Source organism: Asparagus officinalis, chromosome 7 (assembly GCF_001876935.1).
Source record: "Asparagus officinalis chromosome 7, Aspof.V1, whole genome shotgun sequence".
In the NCBI taxonomy this organism is placed as follows: domain Eukaryota; kingdom Viridiplantae; phylum Streptophyta; class Magnoliopsida; order Asparagales; family Asparagaceae; genus Asparagus; species Asparagus officinalis.
In genome coordinates, this window is record NC_033800.1 from 25270146 (window position 1) to 25289149 (window position 19004).

At 35.9% G+C, this 19004-nt stretch overlaps 1 protein-coding gene across 3 annotated transcripts; it reads left to right on the top strand.

The window, feature by feature from the left end:
• LOC109849078 (39S ribosomal protein L45, mitochondrial) lies at positions 4139 to 18068 on the top strand. 3 transcript variants are annotated; one of them, XM_020418865.1, is made up of 12 exons: positions 4139 to 4308; positions 4389 to 4429; positions 4504 to 4592; positions 4669 to 4755; positions 6380 to 6462; positions 8340 to 8391; positions 9743 to 9835; positions 12754 to 12822; positions 12945 to 13046; positions 13517 to 13585; positions 14948 to 15004; positions 17611 to 18068. In XM_020418865.1, the coding sequence occupies exons 1-12, from the start codon at positions 4238 to 4240 to the stop codon at positions 17695 to 17697; spliced, it is 900 nt and encodes a 299-aa protein (XP_020274454.1). In that variant the 5' UTR covers positions 4139 to 4237; the 3' UTR covers positions 17698 to 18068. The 3 variants fall into 3 exon arrangements, with proteins under 3 accessions (XP_020274454.1, XP_020274455.1, XP_020274456.1); XM_020418866.1 differs by having other exon boundaries at positions 4675 to 4755; XM_020418867.1 differs by having other exon boundaries at positions 4389 to 4416; positions 4503 to 4592.

Genomic DNA, 19004 nt, shown 5'->3' on the forward strand with positions numbered 1-19004 from the left:
CAATCCGGAGCCCAAGTATGACGGCCACGTCCTGTAAAGTGATCGTGCACTCCTCTATATACATGTGAAAGGTGTTGGTCTCTGGCCTCCACCTCTCAATCAAAGCAGTGATAAGCGGCCAATCAAGCCTGTTCTGTGAATTTCAAGAACGATATGGTTAGATTGTTCAAATTTGTTAATTTTGTGGATCGATTATTGTTTATATATGTGATTTTATTGTGTATTATTTGAATCATGGTTGAATTTTATGAATATTGTTGTAATTCAGTATGTATGTGATTTTGTGTGTATTGTTTGATTTATGTATATTGTTATGAATGAGGCGAAAATTTTATGTATATTATTGTGAATGAGGCGGAAATATGTGTATATATTGTTGGAATTTTTTTCGTGTATATAAAAAACATGCACACATTCTGTGCATGTTTTTTTAAAACCTACAACTCCACGAGACTTCAAGTCTCGTGGAGTTGCAGACTGAATTCCAGAGAGCGATTTTAGCCTGAAACTTCACGGGATTTGAAGTCGTGTAAAAGTTTGGGCCTCCTAATCAAGTTGGTTATGAGAGGCTTAAACTTCACGGGTTTTTAAGTCCCATGACTTTTTCGCGAAATTCAAGCTGAGTTGAATTTGGTAAATAATTTCGGAATAAGTTATTTTAGCAAATAAGTTTCTGAACAAGACGTTTTTGAAAATTTGTCCATTTTGTAAGGTAAGCGGGCCTTTCCAATATTATTCATCTAAAATTAAGCGAGTTGGCTGATACTAACCCGAGGAAAAAAAAGGACAAATTTTCAAAACCAACCCTTTTAGTATTTTATTTGCAAAAAACGACCTATTTTGAAAATAATTATTTGTCCATTTTGTAAGGTAAGCGGGCCTTTCCAATATTATTCATCTAAAATTAAGCGAGTTGGCTGATACTAACCCGAGGAAAAAAAAGGACAAATTTTCAAAACCAACCCTTTTAGTATTTTATTTGCAAAAAACGACCTATTTTGAAAATAATTACAAAAACCGACCTGTTTTCAGCCCAGCGCTGAAAACAGGTCGGTTTTTGTAAAAAAGTCTCCGAAACATCACGGGAGTTCAACTCCCGTGAAGTTTATCGAGAAATTAAACTTCACGGGATTTCGACTGAAACTCCACGGGAGTTGACCTCCCGTGGAGTTTTGGCTCCCCTATATAACCGCGCGTGCCCAGCCCGACAGCCCAAAACCCTAACCCTTCGTTCCGCCCCTGTGCCGTCGCCACCGCAGCAAGGAGGACGGCAATGACGAAACCCCTCAATACAGGGCCCAAATGCCCAAAATACACCGGTGAACCGCCGTTCTCCGCCATCAACGGGGTCCGAAGATACTTCGTAGACAGTCCCCGGATTTTCTCTTTTGAGTGCTTCAAGATAATGAGGTAAGATCTCATACGATTTATCCCAATCCCCGAATATTTTTATCATCGCCTTCCTCCTAGCATTCCAACACTTGTGATATGATACATCCAAGTTGGTGGCTTTATGCACTAAAAGACGGATATCTTTCGGCCTTAGATCAAGATCCTCCCTCAGATGCGGTAAAATCAATCGATATATAAAAGAAGAGGACGCATTCTTGTTATTCATCTCTAATCGAGGATTGCTACAAGTGTGGAGTCCATTGTATGCCGTGATTTTGAATTGCCCACCTACTCTTGAACCCGAGCGTGAATTAAGCTTCCACGGACACCTCGCATTGCCGTCGTGGTGTCCACTATTATCTTCGACATCGTCATCTTTGCGATAGAAACAAACCACATTATAGCTTGTAGTATTATTTTTGGTTGGCCTGAACTTCACATTTTTTGCAATGGAATACGTGCGAATAGCATGGATCAATTTCTCCTTACTCTCGTAAAGATCTCCCTTGATGAATGAGAAGTCCTCGGCCTGTGTATCAACACCGCTATTAGTGCCAATAGGAACACTTTCCATCGCGGAGTTATCAATCCATTCATCTCCTTGAAGTTCATCGGGCGGCGGATCCTCTAAGCCGACATACTCATTATTAACATAAGCCCCGTCGATGTGTTGGTTTTCCCCGTCATCACGATCTATCAAGGTCATGCTATTAATTTGTAATCCCTCCTCTTCATCATTCTCGGATTCAACACTTGCATTATCTTCTTGAATTCCCGTGTTAGTATCGAAAGCATTCGAAGTGCCCACGAACGAAGGACCGCTCATGTATTGTGATTGTGTCCAACATTCATCTTGTTGAGGAGATAAAAAGCCTACAGAATCAACTTCAGGATCCTCCAACATGCGGGAATACATTCCTTCGTAGTTCAACGATTTGCCCAAATCTCTCTGATGTTTTTCAATGAACAATTCGACCGAACGCTTCTCGTCGTGTAAGACATGAATGAGACCCATATCGTAGTCACTTGATATTTGAATGCCACTTGTTCTGTTCTCCACAACAGGATAATTGCAAACCACACTGAGGTGATACTCACGTGAGTTAGATAATTGCAAACCACATGAACAGGTAAATATAAAACTCAAGAAGTATGAATATTATAGTTTTTCTGTATGATACTGATAAATGTTTTATTTTATTTCAGTTCAAGTGGAGACCCTATACACCGCCGGAGGTCGATATACATTCTCTTGCACCTATCTGCCGAGATAGTCCCGACACAGCTTGTCTTTTGTCCAAAAGTAATTCATTAGCTCTAATGATAACTAAACTTGAACTTTAAGAAGACAAAAACGAAATGAATTCCTTTGCTAACCCCTTATTCCAAGCTAAAAATAAACACAACCTCAGTAGTCTTTTCGTCACTTTGGGAATATCGAAATAGCTGGATTGTTCTTAATTAAACAAGAACAAGAAGCGTTTGATAGCAACGTAAAAGATACTAAGTATTTGATTGTCTTGAAGTACATATTTTGTAAAGTTTCCTGGGCTAATTAAGGTAGGGATTCTTCCGTAAATACACCTGAAGGTTTTATATTTATACCAAGAGTAATTGGCAATTTGGTCACACCTTGTTAATTTGTGTATCTCAAACATAATGATTTGGTGAAATATTTTTTAAAATAAAGAGCATTGAGCGTGTTTAATAAATTTAAAAACTTGAATTTTCTGATTTTTTTTTATACAATTAGATGGAAAACAAGGGAACTGGTTCATTAATCATTAGTTGCTAACCTACTAATATTTCTATTTAATCAGTATTATGTTCACTAACGTCAATTCTCTTTCATCATTATAATATGAAGCAAAAATACTTATTATACAAACTAGAAACAATTATATTATCAAAGATCCCAAGGTTTTAGCAAAAAATTGTCTAATATACTCCCTAACTGGTAGTTAGATAAGCTACTCCATTATTATTATTTTTTCGCTTTGGACGAACATGCAAATTCTGAGAAGTCAGTGGGCTTTTCATAAAAGGTAACGGCAAATGAAAACGCAGCTGGAAAAAAGGCAAAAACGGCTCCTCCATCCCCGAGGACAAATTTTCAAAACCAACCCTTTTAGCATTTTATTTGCAAAAAACGACCTATTTTGAAAATAATTACAAAAACCGACCTGTTTTCAGCCCAGCGCTGAAAACAGGTCGGTTTTTGTAAAAAAAGTCTCCGAAACATCACGGGAGTTCAACTCCCGTGAAGTTTATCGAGAAATTAAACTTCACGGGAGTTGAACTCCCGTGAAGCTTAATTTTGCTTAAAACTCCACGGGAGTTCAACTCCCGTGGAGTTACAGTCGAAAATTTGCCAGAGATCGAGTCTCTGGAAATTTGGCACTGCAACTTCACGGGATTTCAACTCCCGTGAAGTTGCAGTCACAATTTGCCAGAGACTCGGTTCGCTGGAAATTTTCGACTGTAACTCCACGGGAGTTGAACTCCCGTGGAGTTTTAAGCAAAATTAAGCTTCACGGGAGTTCAACTCCCGTGAAGTTTAATTTCTCGATAAACTTCACGGGAGTTGAACTCCCGTGATGTTTCGGAGACTTTTTTACAAAAACCGACCTGTTTTCAGCGCTGGGCTGAAAACAGGTCGGTTTTTGTAATTATTTTCAAAATAGGTCTTTTTTTGCAAATAAAATGCTAAAAGGGTTGGTTTTGAAAATTTGTCCGGAAAAAAAATTCTTCCTCCATTTTGTCCGCTCGAAGCTTAAACCCTTCTTCACTTTTCCTAGGGTTTTAGTGCTCACCCTCTTTCTCAATCTCAACAAGATCCGTACGAATGGCTTTAGCTCGATTCCAATTGATTCGTCGTCTCCATCGATCGTGGCAACCTTTGCAGACCCCCTCTATGTAAATCTCGTCTCTCTCTCCGTTCCTCATTTTTCGATTCAAATGCTAAATTCTCACACATTTACTTTGTTTTTCTTCAGTTCTCGAAGCTATCGGATCTGTTCGGTTGCAGCAAATGGAGGTAAGTTGTCAATCTTCTCTGCTTGTTTCGATCAATTACAAATTTGTTGGTGAAAGAGTAATTTTTTTAATCAGGAATCAGCCATCCGAGTACTGTAACATGCTCTTATACAATTAAAAACATTCTTGATCAGAATGCTATGGTTTCGGCATCGGACCATGAGGTAAATTGATCAGATTTTGATGATTTTGCAACTTCTGGGCCTTTTTTTTTTGTCTTTTTTAATTATGTGTTTTTAGCTTCAGGTTTCTGAGCTCCCAGTCAATGCTAGAAGTGCTAGATTGATGTCGACATCCACAGAAAAATTGCCTCGTGGAGCACGGCAGGTGTTGTATAAATTCTCTTTTTGTTGGGTTTTTTTCCCCAATGCACTGGTGATTGGAATGGTGTTTGGTTTTGTTCTTTCATGCATTAATATTTAGAAACAGGGTTAGTGTCAGGTAATTTATTATTGACTCAAAGATATTTTGTACAAACAGAAGTTTGAGTGTAGATAACGAGTAGGGGATCAAATATATCTTTATTTTCTTCCTCAATGGTGTGATATTTTGAAGGGGGATTTGGTGTCAAGTAGTTTACTATTGGCTTCATGTTATTAGGTAGAAGCATAAGTTCTGGTGTAGATAAGTAGTATGGGATCATCGGCTTGGTCATGTAATTTGCCAATATTTCACATTGGAATTGAGAAAGAGATGGGAATTATGAGTCTTGTCAATAATATAATTTGGCATATTGACCTATATATAGAGCAGCAAAAATATTTCCTCACAATTGGACTTGATAAATAAGAAAAACTCAAAAACTATTAAAAGATACTCTTATGAATCCATGTTCTGTCAGACAAATGTATTGTACACGATGCTGCCGTGCCTGTGCTATTGCAATGTGTAATCTCTAGAACATCTTTGTTGGCATGTTGTGCAATAGTGTGCTCATGATGATAAATTCTATAATTAAAATATTTTCTAAAGAAAATCCACCAGTTCCCCATATCCAATGAAAGCAAAACATATTTATCCATTTAGGATGATTGATGCAGTGTTTAGTCCAATCGGAAATGCTAACAAAAAACTTTATCCATTTAGGAGAAATATTATTCATTGCTGATAATGGAATTTTATTCATAGCAAGAAGCGAATGATTAATTGAAGCTCTCTATTACATATCTATAGGAAAAGAAGAGAAGGGTAAACGTTACATGCATAATGCATGCACAAAAAAAAGTGTGCTAGACATTTGTTCTTATATGTTGAATTCGTTGGATTTCGGACCTCATACACGAATGTTCCTATAATGCACCAGTTGCTTAAACATCTTTTTAGCTGAGACATAGATAAGCCCTTTGAATTAGATGCTGAAAATACTTATATCTTGACTCTGACTATCCATTCTGATCTCTAAAGTCCCCCTCCCTCCCAACCTTTTGGTATTTGGGCCCTATCAAACTTGGTTATCCTATTCTTTGTATCTTCATGGTTCATACGTTATCGTCAATTCACTCAGTTAGGTTGGGTAGGTTCCTGTACATCTATGGAAGAAAGGGCCTTTTCTCTTTGGGAAATCTCGTTCCATAGCATTTCCTTACCTACCATATTTCGATCACCTAGACAGCTACCATGCCCTAGTTTGTAGGGCACAAGCACACCTATTCTTTTATTTGCTTGCAATCGAACTTCAGATGGAACAGATAGTCTGTTCAGGATTACACCTCAGGATATGCGAATGCCATAACTGTAGATACCGATTACTTCATGGCATTTTTTAAAGTTAGATGATGTAAATAAAATACGTGCTCTAATGAAAAGTCCAAGTTCATTTTTGCACTGTTAGGAAAAATCACTCTTTTATTTGTACTGTCTTTATTTGTTATTTGCTTTCAAGTAGTCTGTAGTTATCCATTATAAATGGTTAATCCAGCAAAATAGTTTGATATGATTCTCACTTGTGCAGGTTGCCTTAAAGGTGGCCATGCTGAGCCCTGGTTTTGTCTATGAACCATATAAGCCTCGTGAACCTATTTCTTTTTGGCAAAGGTAGCTATCATCCTAGTCATATAAATTTTTTCTTTTGTCATATTAACAAGTGAACATTTATTATATGCTAGATCTTCGAAGACTTCACCTCTTCTGAATTTTTTACAGTTATAAGTAATTCTTTATATAGCTTTTCGTGTAGTTCAGACAAGGTATACTTTCGACGTGCCCATCCTTATTTGAGAAGGTGGCGCGCCTTGCTATTCTAAGTCTTCTAAGTGATACTTTCTTATTTGTCTCAAATCTATAGCTTGGTTAATAGCACATAGCGTTTTATTTATCTGGATTACGGTGCTACTGCAAATGGTGATTTGTTGACTATTTGTCTATTTGAAACCTCATGCTGTTCTTTATGGTTGGTCTTTTACTTTCGGAGGCATCTCTTTCTTCAAAGGGCAGGATTGAGCTGTTAAATTTTAACTTCATCACCTTGCATTAAGAGGCAATTTGCTGTAAAAACAAATTGCAGCAAATTTTGCATCATCAAATGTTTGCATGCAACATTTGTTGCATGAAGTCAATTTCATATGCATTGTTTGGATATCTGCAATTATAGTGTAGCAAATGTCTTTCAAATGTAAATTTAGTGTTTGGTTGAAAAAAAATTAGTGGAAAAGCTACATAAGTTTGCCATATAAGGAAACTTGGGTGTAGATAGGCTTTTCTATTTGGATTTAAAAAGATTTTTTTTCACGAGGTGAATTTATTTTTATTTTTAAATTTCCTTTTTTGAACCTTGCAGTTTTTCCTCCCACCAATTAGCTGTAGCATTTGCTGCAAGTTTTTTCTACAAAATGCAAGTCCATTTACCTTTCCTAACTACAAAGTTGCAAAGCAAACAATTTACTTACAAATCCAGTTGCTCTATTTACTCTTGTAACTCCATTTCCGTCCAAGCAAACCGCCCCTAAAATGACAATTAGTGCATGCATTGAGACCTGCATTCCAATTTATACCACCTTAGAGTAGCAATATCTTTGAGTTTTGTTTTTGAAAATCCACAATGGTAGAGGACTTTCTGTAGCTGCCAGAATATTGCTTAGTTGAGAATTCTAGATGGCAAACCTGGTTATTCCTGCCATTGTAATAGAAGATTTTTTTTAAAAGGTTTTCAGGATCGTTGTTTCGTCTATTTTCATGTGCATAGTGCTGATATTATATGGATTTGGGAGTTTGGATTGGTAAGCACATTTTATGTACTGGACATTTGCTCCCTGCTCTTATGTGTTTTTCAGTGGTCAGCAATCCCATTTGTAGTGCTTTGTGATTCATGTCCTTTCTATAGTATGATGGATATATGGTATCTACATCACACTAAAGCCTATGTATAGTCGGCATATTCTTTTTAGAAAAATTGCTTAGATTTAGATATGGGAGCTACTTTTATATAACTAGCATGTAAACGTTTTGAACGAGAACAAATTAAAGGTGAGTTATTGCCATTCCATTGAAGAAGGACAAGCAAAATCCATGATATGGCCTTGTAACATGAATTCCTTCATTTTTTAAAGAGAAATATTACATGCATTTCTCATGCTTTTATGGCTCAAACACCTCATAAAGGTGGTTCAAACTTCTTAGCATAAAACTCTAGAGAGCTCCTTGAGTACATTTTTTTACTACAATTTTGCCTACAAAGGGGATAAACTATTGGATCATGATGATTCTTTACTAGTAGGTTTTTTACTACAATTTTGCCTACAAAGGGGATAAACTATTGGATCATGATGATTCTTTACTAGTAGGTCATGTTGCTCTCTTTCTCCTACAAAGGGGATAAACTATTGGATCATGATGATTCTTTACTAGTAGGTCATGTTGCTCTCTTTCTATAGTCATATGTATGACTAATAGATCTCAATACTATTCCGATTCAGATGGTTTACTCGAAGTGGTTGGAAAAGAACGAAGGAGGATGCCATTCTGGAGGTATTCTTATTTGCATGCTGATTCAAGATTACTCCTTCCGAGTTGCAGGTTTTATATGTTATCTTTCTTGGAAAGCGTAGTTTATCTTATTATCTCATCCCCCCCCCCTCCAACCCCCTTTTTCCTTAACATTAAGCTTACAATATATTGCTTAAATCATGATTAATGTATTGGGCCATATATATATATTTTTGTGTACTCTAAATTTAATCTCTTGGTCAATTATACAGATTGTTTCTTTAGGGCGATTTTCCTTGTAGTTGGTACGTTTTTATTGTTGAAGCTGGCGAGACAAATATTTGTTTTTGAGTCCCATTCATATATACATTTTTGGTCACTTGCTTACGTCATCTTAGGAGTTTGGTTGTCTTATGATAAGTATGTTAATTTGTTTTAGCAAATTCGTGGTCAGTTTTTAATGAACACCTTCATGTTATTCCTCACCTCTTCTGACAAGTACTAGAGGAACAAACATAAGTTGCACTACATCATAAAACTGTTCAGCTACTGTAAGATGAACTACAAAACAACATTGCCCCTCCCTCTCCCCTGCGTGTAAGTTTCTCCTTTTGTTCTCCTGTTTCTAGGTATGTTATTTTTATCTCAGTAATTTTTTTTTTGTGGCCATGTTCCTGTGTGTTAGCGCGAAGAAAAGAAGATACTCCATTTCTTCATGCTCATTTTGAAACTATTTGAAAATTTTCCTGGCCACAAAGAATTCTCTCTTCAAACGATTGAAAAAGTTACATGAACTATTTAATGCTGGTTTCACCAGCAAATGAAATTGGATGGGGAAGGAGAAGAATTATCTCCTATTTGTGAGTTTGTCTGACCAATTCTAGACTTCTCTTGGCCATTTCATTTTCTGATCGAGAGCAAGAGCATTCTCTTCTATTTATGAGTTTGCGACTGCGTGTCCATTTGAGCAGCTGAGCTTGTCCACGAATTTACTGTGTTTATTTGTGTCTAAGTTCACATGTGTGCATGCATTTGTGTGTGCTTGCATGTCTATGTATGCATGTCTGTGTCTGTCCTTGTCCAAGCTGCGAAACTTGTCCATGAATCCCTGTGCGCACGCTTGCATGTTTTGTATGTTTGAGCTAATGATTTTTTGGACATAATTGTATGACTCTTCTTGACTCATTTTATGATCTTGCATCAGGGAAAAAAAAATCTTTATCACGCCTATACATGCAATTTTTTATGCATGTTGTGATGATTTTTCCATATGCATGCATTTATGGAGAGATAGCTCCATAAACTCCAAAATGTTTTCTTTTGTTTTTGTTCTTTTTCTCCTTAATACATTTTAAATCAAGTGTTGTTTATGTTTTTTTTTTCTATCCTACAGTTGAAGAGCGCATATGCCATTACCAGGCTGAGGAAAACAACCGGATACTCTAAAAAACTGTTCTATCAGCATGCAGTACGACTATACAAGGAGGTATGTTGAAATGTACTAACTGAATAGCCTCTTAATAATTTAGAATAGTTATGCCATAATGTTAGTTTTATTTTCAGAATGTCTGCAGATCATGTTCCTTGATTTATTTATTTATCTATTTATTTATATTTTGATTTGGTTTAATTTTTTCCTTATTTTGTGTCATAGAGATGAAGACAATTGTTTGTAGGAAATCTGCCCCTTTCCTCTTTATTTAAACTCTTTAATCTGGAGCAATATCAAACTTTGTTCTCTGTTGCATGCACATAAACTTCTTTTCCAAAGGAATATAGTTTACTACCTGTTAGCTCACCATCAACTCTATGTGGCATACCTGTAGTCACCATGGCTGTGAATTTTATGGTTGGCACCAGTTAGCAGAGTTCTAAGTCTGGTAACAAAATTGACAACAGGTTGTAAACCTTGATCCCATCTTTATCGGACTTTTCATGCTCCATAGTCAACCCCATGGATGGGGAAAACTTAGATGATTTATGATGATAATTCATTTTCACTACTTAACTGAGAAACACCTTTACGCTCACTCCGATAGAATCGTTGAAGTTTTGTGTTTCTTCTTCTGTTTTTGTGCATAAGTAATTAAGTAAATTAGAGCTTTTGAGTTTTGACTAAGATTACCTTGCTAGACAGGCAGGAATAAACATATATACATAAGTTTGTTATTTAGCATAGAATCGTTGAAGTTTTGTGTTTCTTCTTCTGTTTTTGTGCATAAGTAATTAAGTAAATTAGAGCTTTTGACTAAGATTACCTTGCTAGACAGGCAGGAATAAACATATATACATAAGTTTGTTATTTAGCATCTCCAACATAGAAAGTACACTTTCTCACATTGACATCGACTCATTTGGCTGGAACTATATCTACTTGTTAATTCTAGCAGAAATTTATTAGTTTTCTCTTTGCAATTGAAGAGAGTAACCACCTCGCTTCTATTAATGACATCCTTGAATCCTTTTAAAGATCATACTAACCACCAGGCACAAGTATTCACTTGTTCCTGCTGTTACATCACTCAATTCACTCCTGCGAGAAAACTACTTACATGTGGGTCTATGCTTGGAAAATATATAATAAACACATGAAGCTTCATCACAAGTAAAATGCGCCGAAAGAGAAACCTTTCTTCCCTCCTTTTGTCCTTTTGGGACTATCAAAAACTTTTAAGAAGACTTAGGCAAAAATCTTCGTGTGTTGCATATGCTACTAGCCTACTACAATTTCCTGATGAAACTTGACAATTGTATGATATGATATACTATATTGAGATTTTTAAGTAGATATTAACCATTTTTATTACGATTTTGCTTCATAGAAGATCTTTACCTTAGTAGTGGTTTTCATTTGAAACTTCATTTTTTCTGTTCATTCTTGTTTTAAGTGGTAAAAATGAACATAAGATAAGTATAATTTCAATACCTAAAAGTTTAAATCGTAGTCTCAAGCAGGGTCTCAACTTAGGCTAGTTATCATTATGGTAACATTTGGGGTAGCATATTGGCTGATGCACTGAGTAGTGGTTGCGATTGCTCCATAAGCAACAAGAATGCATGAAATACAAAATTCAAAGAAATCAATGTAAATTTGGAAATACAAGAAAAAGAGTGATTTTCAGTGATGTATGACTCTATTAATCTATGATACAATTTTCTTCTTCTGGGAGTTACAAATGCACGACTGTTCTTACATAGTATATACATAATGAGCAATCTACAATGTGAAAATACAGTTGAACTACAGATATTCTACCGAAAAAAGTGGAAAGCTTTGGATGTCCTAGAGAAGAAAAGTTGATATAGAAATGCTCTAAATTTTTTTTGCCCTTTCTTGCCAATTTTCTTGCTGTTGGTTATATCAATTGACAACCCAAAACCTGCAAGGAGGTTTAAAGACATCTTTAAAAGTGAGAAAAGAAAACCTTAAAGGTGAGACATCATGATTCTTCAGACCATAAACCTAAACAAGGTAACTTTAAAAATGCAAATGAGAACAATTAATTAGAATATCAATATTCCTTCAGGGGTAGAAGAAAGATCTTTGAACAGTATATCTTAACTTGAAAATATGTTTCTCTGAAATGCAAGGGAGTGATGTCACAGTTGCTTATGTGTATGGGTGGTTCAACTATAGGTTTAGTCCACCTGATGTTGTGAACATTTTATTGCCACCTTATGTGTAGGAATGGAAAAAAAACGGTACTCTTTTTGTATTGATCAGCTAATAAAATAAGGTCTGCAACATGTATGGTTCAGTTATAAGTTTGTTCAACTCAATAATGACAACTGTATATGTATCATTTTGGCTAAAAAGATTATTACGTATACAGTTAAACTATAGTTTAATCATTTATTTGATGTCGTTCTGTATTGTAAGTTTGTAACTACTTCCTGCATAGTACTAGAACATTGAAAAGAAATGAGATCCTTAGTTTATGGACGGCGGGTATAACGAGTTTCAGCCAGAGTATGCATTTCAATTTGAATAGCTAGCCATATAATTTTCACCTGGAGCACTTGGGCTCAAATCATCCTGGCAGCACCAAGCATGCACTGGATTAATAATGCATGCAGTCAGAGATACACAAGCGCGCTTGTGCATGCACGCAAATATGATTATATACATACCTGTTAGCTAGTTGGAAGCCTTGATAATGATATATCCATTACTGATTTGATGTTAGTTCCTGTCAAGGTTCTTCTCCACTGATTTTATTTTCTATTTCCAAGGTATTTACATAAAAGTTCAAGGAACTATTCTCAAGAACCAGGGCACACATCTTCCAAGTTCCAAATTCTTCACTTGTAGTTCATTCTTTATATTCTCAATCAAGGCGTATTATATACAATCTTCTATGTCTGAATAAGTCGGTTATGTTTGCTCACTCATTATTTTTTCAGATTAATACTCTAATGGCAATTGGGGATATAAAATCTTTAAGGAAAGCATCTACAGAGAAGATGTATTCTGTAAGATATCTTCTCTTCTGTGCTCTATCCTTTATCCTTTGAACACAAGTGTCTCGTTCCCCGGCTGCTTTAAAGCGTCATATTTTATAACTAACAATTTGATGCTGCTGTTTTGATTGAAGACCCTGAAGAATGAACTGAAACGAAGAGAATCGATGTGGAGCAGTGTTCACTGGGAATTGGTGGAACCTATTGTTAGTATTCGAACATTACGGGCTCGAATGGTGAGTGACATTTCTTCTTATTATGTTTTTTTTTTCTTCAGAGCAGATAATGTTTTTGTAGTTGATGCTATAGCTCTCAATGTGATAAAGGTCACAGTCAGCTTTTTGGTCATTGAAAATCTCACACATAAAATACATTTTCACTATTTCATTTTGAGATTTTAATGTGCATTCAGTGGATCCCCTATAGTTCAGATGCATGCAACGCATGTGCAAGAATCTTTCCAAATCTATATATGTGAATTACATGGCACATTCTACACAAAACAACGTATTTAATCTGCTTTAAATCGTAACTTTGTAATTGATAGAGCTTTTATGTAAAAGGACAAGAGACAAGGAGATGAACCTTGGATAATCAATTGCAATTCTAAATCCCCAGAATTTGCACTGTTATAATAATGATTGTGATATGTTTACTCATTTTGGTTCCTCTCAGTGTTTCACTTCTTGACATGCTATTTCTGCAGATTGCCATAGATAAAGATAATTTGGACAAAGCTTTCGTACAACTTACAATTGAATTTATTGCTAAGCAGGTTAATTCTTCTTCCATCCCTCTAATCTTTATTGCTCTAGTGCTGACAATATAGGTTTTCCTCCGATTATGATGTGAACTAGTATTTACAATTGAATTTATTGCTAAGCAGGTTAATTCTGCTTTCATCTCTCTTGTTATTGCTCCAATGCTGATAATATAGGTTTTTGTCAGATTATGATGCGAACTAGTATTTGCACGGTTTATTTATTTCTCCTTCACAGGAAGTGCTTTCATGAGTCGAACACATTCTTGGTATTTCAGTAAATAATATTATTTTTTAATTTAACTGCAGAATTAATTGAGCAACATACACAATACCGTGATCCAGTTCATATAGTTCTCTGTTAACAGCTAAATTACTGTTTATCGTTTTGCATGTTGCCGATCTTATAGGCATCCCTTATTAATGCCAACAGGGTTACAAAAATGCATATATATCAACTAATGTCACATGTTTCTTGGACCTTGACCTGTACTCTTAGTCCTGCTATTGAATGGGCTAATGGGATCAGCTCATAGTTAGGTCTGAACGAGATCAATCAGCATGTCTTACCTCTGGTGAGAATTGTCAGATTTTGTGATCTGGCTTGACTTCATTGTTAATTGGGATTCGGACTCCAATCTTGTTAAGTGGATCGGGATGTTAACCAGTAAATCAGATTCAGTTTTGGGAATAATTGACCTTTTTGTATTTCCACTTTAACCTGTCATTAGATGCAGTTGGGCCTACAAACTATTGACATTATTTGTGCCCTTTTGTACATCTGTACATCTTTGCAAGCCTGTAACTAGTACTTTTGGAGAAGCAAACTAAACTCTGTCTTCAACTTAGCTGAGTTTATGAGGTGTCATTCAGATATAAGCAAGTCTTTTTGCAGGTATTGGCATGAGAAAGGTATAACTCTGTAAGTTTATACCCAATCCACGTCTTAGAATTAGCAGATGTGAGAATTTCTACATGTTTTCTATGTTGTTGTGTAGGACCTATAAGAAATGACAACTTCATGAGGGTAAACAAGTTTCATCTCACAATATCTGAAATTTACCTTGAACAGTAATTTTAAACTATTACATCCTCTCTCATATTGAACATTCAAAAAAATTCTATACCCTACATGCATTGTACAGCTTAGTATTATTCTTTTTCATTTCCTTTTGATGCAGTACGAGTATGTTGACAAGGATGGTATTGAGCTTCATTAAAAGTTTTACTCTGTTTTCAGTTGGCAGTACTCATGTTATGCCTGTTGTTGTATGTTTTTAATTCATTTACTCTAGTTTCTACATGCAACCACCATAACATCATCAATTATTGACTGTAATATAGTTACAAAACTTTTTTTTTTTTTACTTCTTACAGAAGTTCGAAGCATATGATTCCAAAGGTATTGTTGTATCTGGAGATAAAATGAAAGAGGTATTTAATTTAGCTTAAACACACTGTTAGATTCTTTCTACCGTTATACAGTTAGGTTTTTAAATATAACTTAAGTACCTGACTAATATTTTTTATGGAGGAAACTTTTTAACTTTTTGAAAATGCATTATGATTTGCGAACTATTTCTTTTATTTGTTAGTGGAATTTACATTCATGTGTATTGTTAGAATATAAAACTATAACCCTCAATCATTACCATAACTTCAGAGTTTTGGTATAATAGTTAGAAGGACTTCCACATGGATGTAACGTTAAGCAACTGGCTTAAACTATTCAACGGTATATGTTTTTGGCTCCTTTCATTGCCATACTACACATCTTCACGACTTTTCAATTGAGACTTCCAGTTATGCAGTATTAGGGACATATTGTCCCTTTACTGAAGGTAAACTCTTCCTCCATGCAAAATTTTTCCTTGTCAGGATCAGATTCATTATCACAATCCTGCACTTAAAAGGAGTTAAACCCCCATTTATTTGTCCCACATCAGGATTTTACAGAAGTATGGATAGGTTTATAAGGTGGGTCATGCAAATGAAGTGTAATAATGACTAGTTATTTTGGCACTGGTTTGAACCAAACGTCATGTTGCACTCAGAGGGTCTCAGGGCTCACATTGCGACAATGGGCTCACAGGTGCAGAACATGACTAATGGTATGAGAGTAGTTAGCCAGTTGGAAGTGTGAAACTAAGTGTAATGTGATGCTAAGTGCCACCTCGCGTAAGTCCAATGGGACCACATATGGAATCTACATTTCATGATGGTGATTGAGGGATGAACTTTTGTCATGCCGTGACTAGGACATTGCGTTCTTGAGTCGGACAGATTGTGATACCATTTATTTGTACCACATTGGGAATTTACAAAGTATGTATGAATTTATAAGATGGATCATGAGAATCAATGGTAACAATAGTTGGTCATTTTGGCAATGGTTTGAGCAAAATAATTGTTGCACTCAGTGGGTCCGAGGGCTTATATCGCGTCAATGGGCTCCCCAGTCCAGGGTGAGACAGAAGGCTTAAATTTAATAGATATTTGATTACCTTAAAATAAAGGCCGACAGTCTGACATCAACCTTTTAAGTTTTTCTGCTTTGGCCACCTTGATAGTCAACAAGAGAAGGGCTTGCCAAAGAATCCTAGATGTTAGTTAGCGGGTAGAAAAAACTTGTTATGCAATTTTAGGCACAAAGTTAAAAGTTAATAGTCTATGAGAAGAGTTGGAAACAAGATAAAAGGTCACTGTGATGACAGTTACAGTTCCATTCAGGTTTTTCCAATGTTTTAAAAAGCCTCCGCGTCTAGGCAATCCATCTAAATTTTGAGTGTCTAGGAGAGCATGATCTACCTACATGGACTGTACTTTTTAGGCAGTAATCGAGATTTTCTCCGTTGCAGCCTCCATGTCCTCCAACCTCCTCCAAACTTCAATTATAAACACCACGTCTACCTCACCCAACCTGTAGCAAACCTCCTCCGCTACCACTTAAGAAATATGTGTAGGTGTTAGTTCCGCGCGTAAATTTTCTATAACATTGGCATTTACTATCAGTAATTATAATTAAAAACTAAAAAAATATGAAAACGCCTAGACCCTGCCTAGGTCTCCACTTAGGCTCTAGGCGTCGGGTCAAACGCCTAAGCGGCCTAGTGCTTTCTGTAACCTTGGGTTCTTCTGCTATGCTGGACCACTTAGGCTAGTTTTCATGCAGACATGACACAAGCATTAGTATTTATCTTGCACAAGATACAGGTCATTCTATTAAATCATTCTATTAACTGTCCAACAATACTTTTTGGATCAATTGAGCAAACACTAAATTTTGTATCATCATGGTCATATTGTACCAATTCTAACTGGATTGCTTCAGGGAATGATAAGGAAAACACAGTAACGTTTCAATCAGTTTGGTAACCTTGATTAAGCATTTTTGGGGCAAGGGTTCTTAGCATTCCGGGGCAAGATTCTGTAGGTGATATTTGGTGCTTCAAACATTTGATTAGAAATTCAACAATTAAAACAGCACAATCTATGCATCTGTTTTGTAACAACAAGACTTGTTAGGTGTGAAAGTCTCTCTAGCCAATACAAAACTCCAAAGTTATGATAATGCTCGAGGATTATTGTTTTATATTCTAATATGCCCCCGCAGGTTGAATGTCTTTTTTTAATGGGCTGAAACCTAGACTCACGCAGCGGTAACAATTTTTTTTTTAAATCCGCATTAAATTTGTGGCCAACAAGTTTCAAACTAGAGTTGGTTCTGATACCATGTAAGTAGGAAAACCCTAGTGAGTTTATTAGCTCTTTCTAGAATGTTATTTATAGTGTTTAAGGAAACAAAGAAGTTTGTCCCTAATCAATGTGAGATTAAACAATAGTAAACAACTACTCTCGCAATATTAGGGAACTCGACCTTTATCCTACTGGCAGGATACATCAAGTTATAACCCAGTACGTATTAGCTGTATTTGGAGAAGGCTTTGTACTTATAGCGAAATGGAAAATTCTACCCCTTTTCTTCTTTTGTATTTGTGCGTTTTTCAGTAACTATTGAGAGTACTGCTTGCATTCTGCAGGTGCTGGTACGTGATATTTGGGTATTTGAGAGATCCCTCTTTCATCCTGGAGCATATTGGCGCCTTTGTGCAAGATTAACTCCATAGATATTTCAATTTGGGCACTTTTTACGAGAAGCCATCACAATGGCATTTTGTTTTCCTCCTGTTTGATTTCCAAGCCAGATTGAAGAAAATTATTTTTATGGATCCACCCAGTCATAGCACCGGCAGAAATAAAACCATCATGTTTTATCAATACCAATAGGTTCCAACTATCATCACGATTTTCTTGCCTTATTCATTTGTCTAACCATAGTTTATTTTGTAAAAAGATTGTGCTGTGTTTTCTTTTATATGCCTCGATGAATATAGAGATGTTGTAGACTGAAAATGAGTCTTTTTGGAGGTTGTCGTCTTTGATGTGTTGTACCTTAATGAGATTTCATATTAGGAGATATTCATGGTTGTTTTTGTTCTTTACTTTTCCAGTTCCCTCTACCTTCCGTGTGACGCGATATTTTAGGGTAATTTTCTGTTTCCTTTTTTATCTTGAAACTAGTGTGATGTCTACATCTTGTTTCTTGATGCTAGCTAGCATTCTACTAGCAATTTGAAAATCAACATGCAAGTCTTTCCACATCAATTTCATACGTGAATTTGCAAGATGTTATCTTAGACAAATTTTCTTTTCCTGCATTTTTTTCCTTTTTTTTGGTAGTTCCAACTCAATTGACCACTGCAAAGAACATCAAATTTTGTTCGCAATGTTTGCTCATAAGCAGCCATTTTCAAAGAAGCCCAACCTCTCAGTTTCCGTACTTGTTCTCACAGTTTTTCTCAAATGCGCTGTCATCCTCAAGCTTCAGCGCTGAGAAAGTGTCAGATGTCACTTAGGTTGCATGACAAACGTCTTGGGCGTGTAGATGACCGAACCTAAATTTTCTGGTTTCCTAGGGATTTCTACTTCATAATGAGCTGCCTTTTGGATTTTTTTTTAATAAAATTTATAACCTTTATTTTGATAATAGGGTAGGAAATATTCACATTATCATGAGAGGAAAACAGTGGTGCAACATACGCAGTAGTGCAACATACCTTTTATTACAAAACCCTGAATATATTCACATACCTTTTATCGTTGCAAGTACATCACACTACAAATGTAACGTAGCGTGACAACAGGTGTAAGCTTTAATATAAAATGCTAGACACTGTGAAAACAACAATTACTTAAACACATCACACTACAAATGTAACGTAGCGTGACAACAGGTGTAAGCTTTAATATAAAATGCTAGACACTGTGAAAACAACAATTACTAAAACACATCACACTACAAATGTAACGTAGCGTGACAACAGGTGTAAGCTTTAATATAAAATGCTAGACACTGTGAAAACAACAATTACTA

Excerpts from the sequence above, each read along its gene's own strand:
- LOC109849078 (XM_020418865.1), top strand. The coding sequence starts at position 4,238 with ATGGCTTTAGCTCGATTCCAATTGATTCGTCGTCTCCATCGATCGTGG. Across the intron at positions 6,463-8,339 it reads CCTATTTCTTTTTGGCAAAG|ATGGTTTACTCGAAGTGGTT; the intron begins GTAGCTATCATC and ends ATTCCGATTCAG. Across the intron at positions 8,392-9,742 it reads AGGAGGATGCCATTCTGGAG|TTGAAGAGCGCATATGCCAT; the intron begins GTATTCTTATTT and ends TCTATCCTACAG.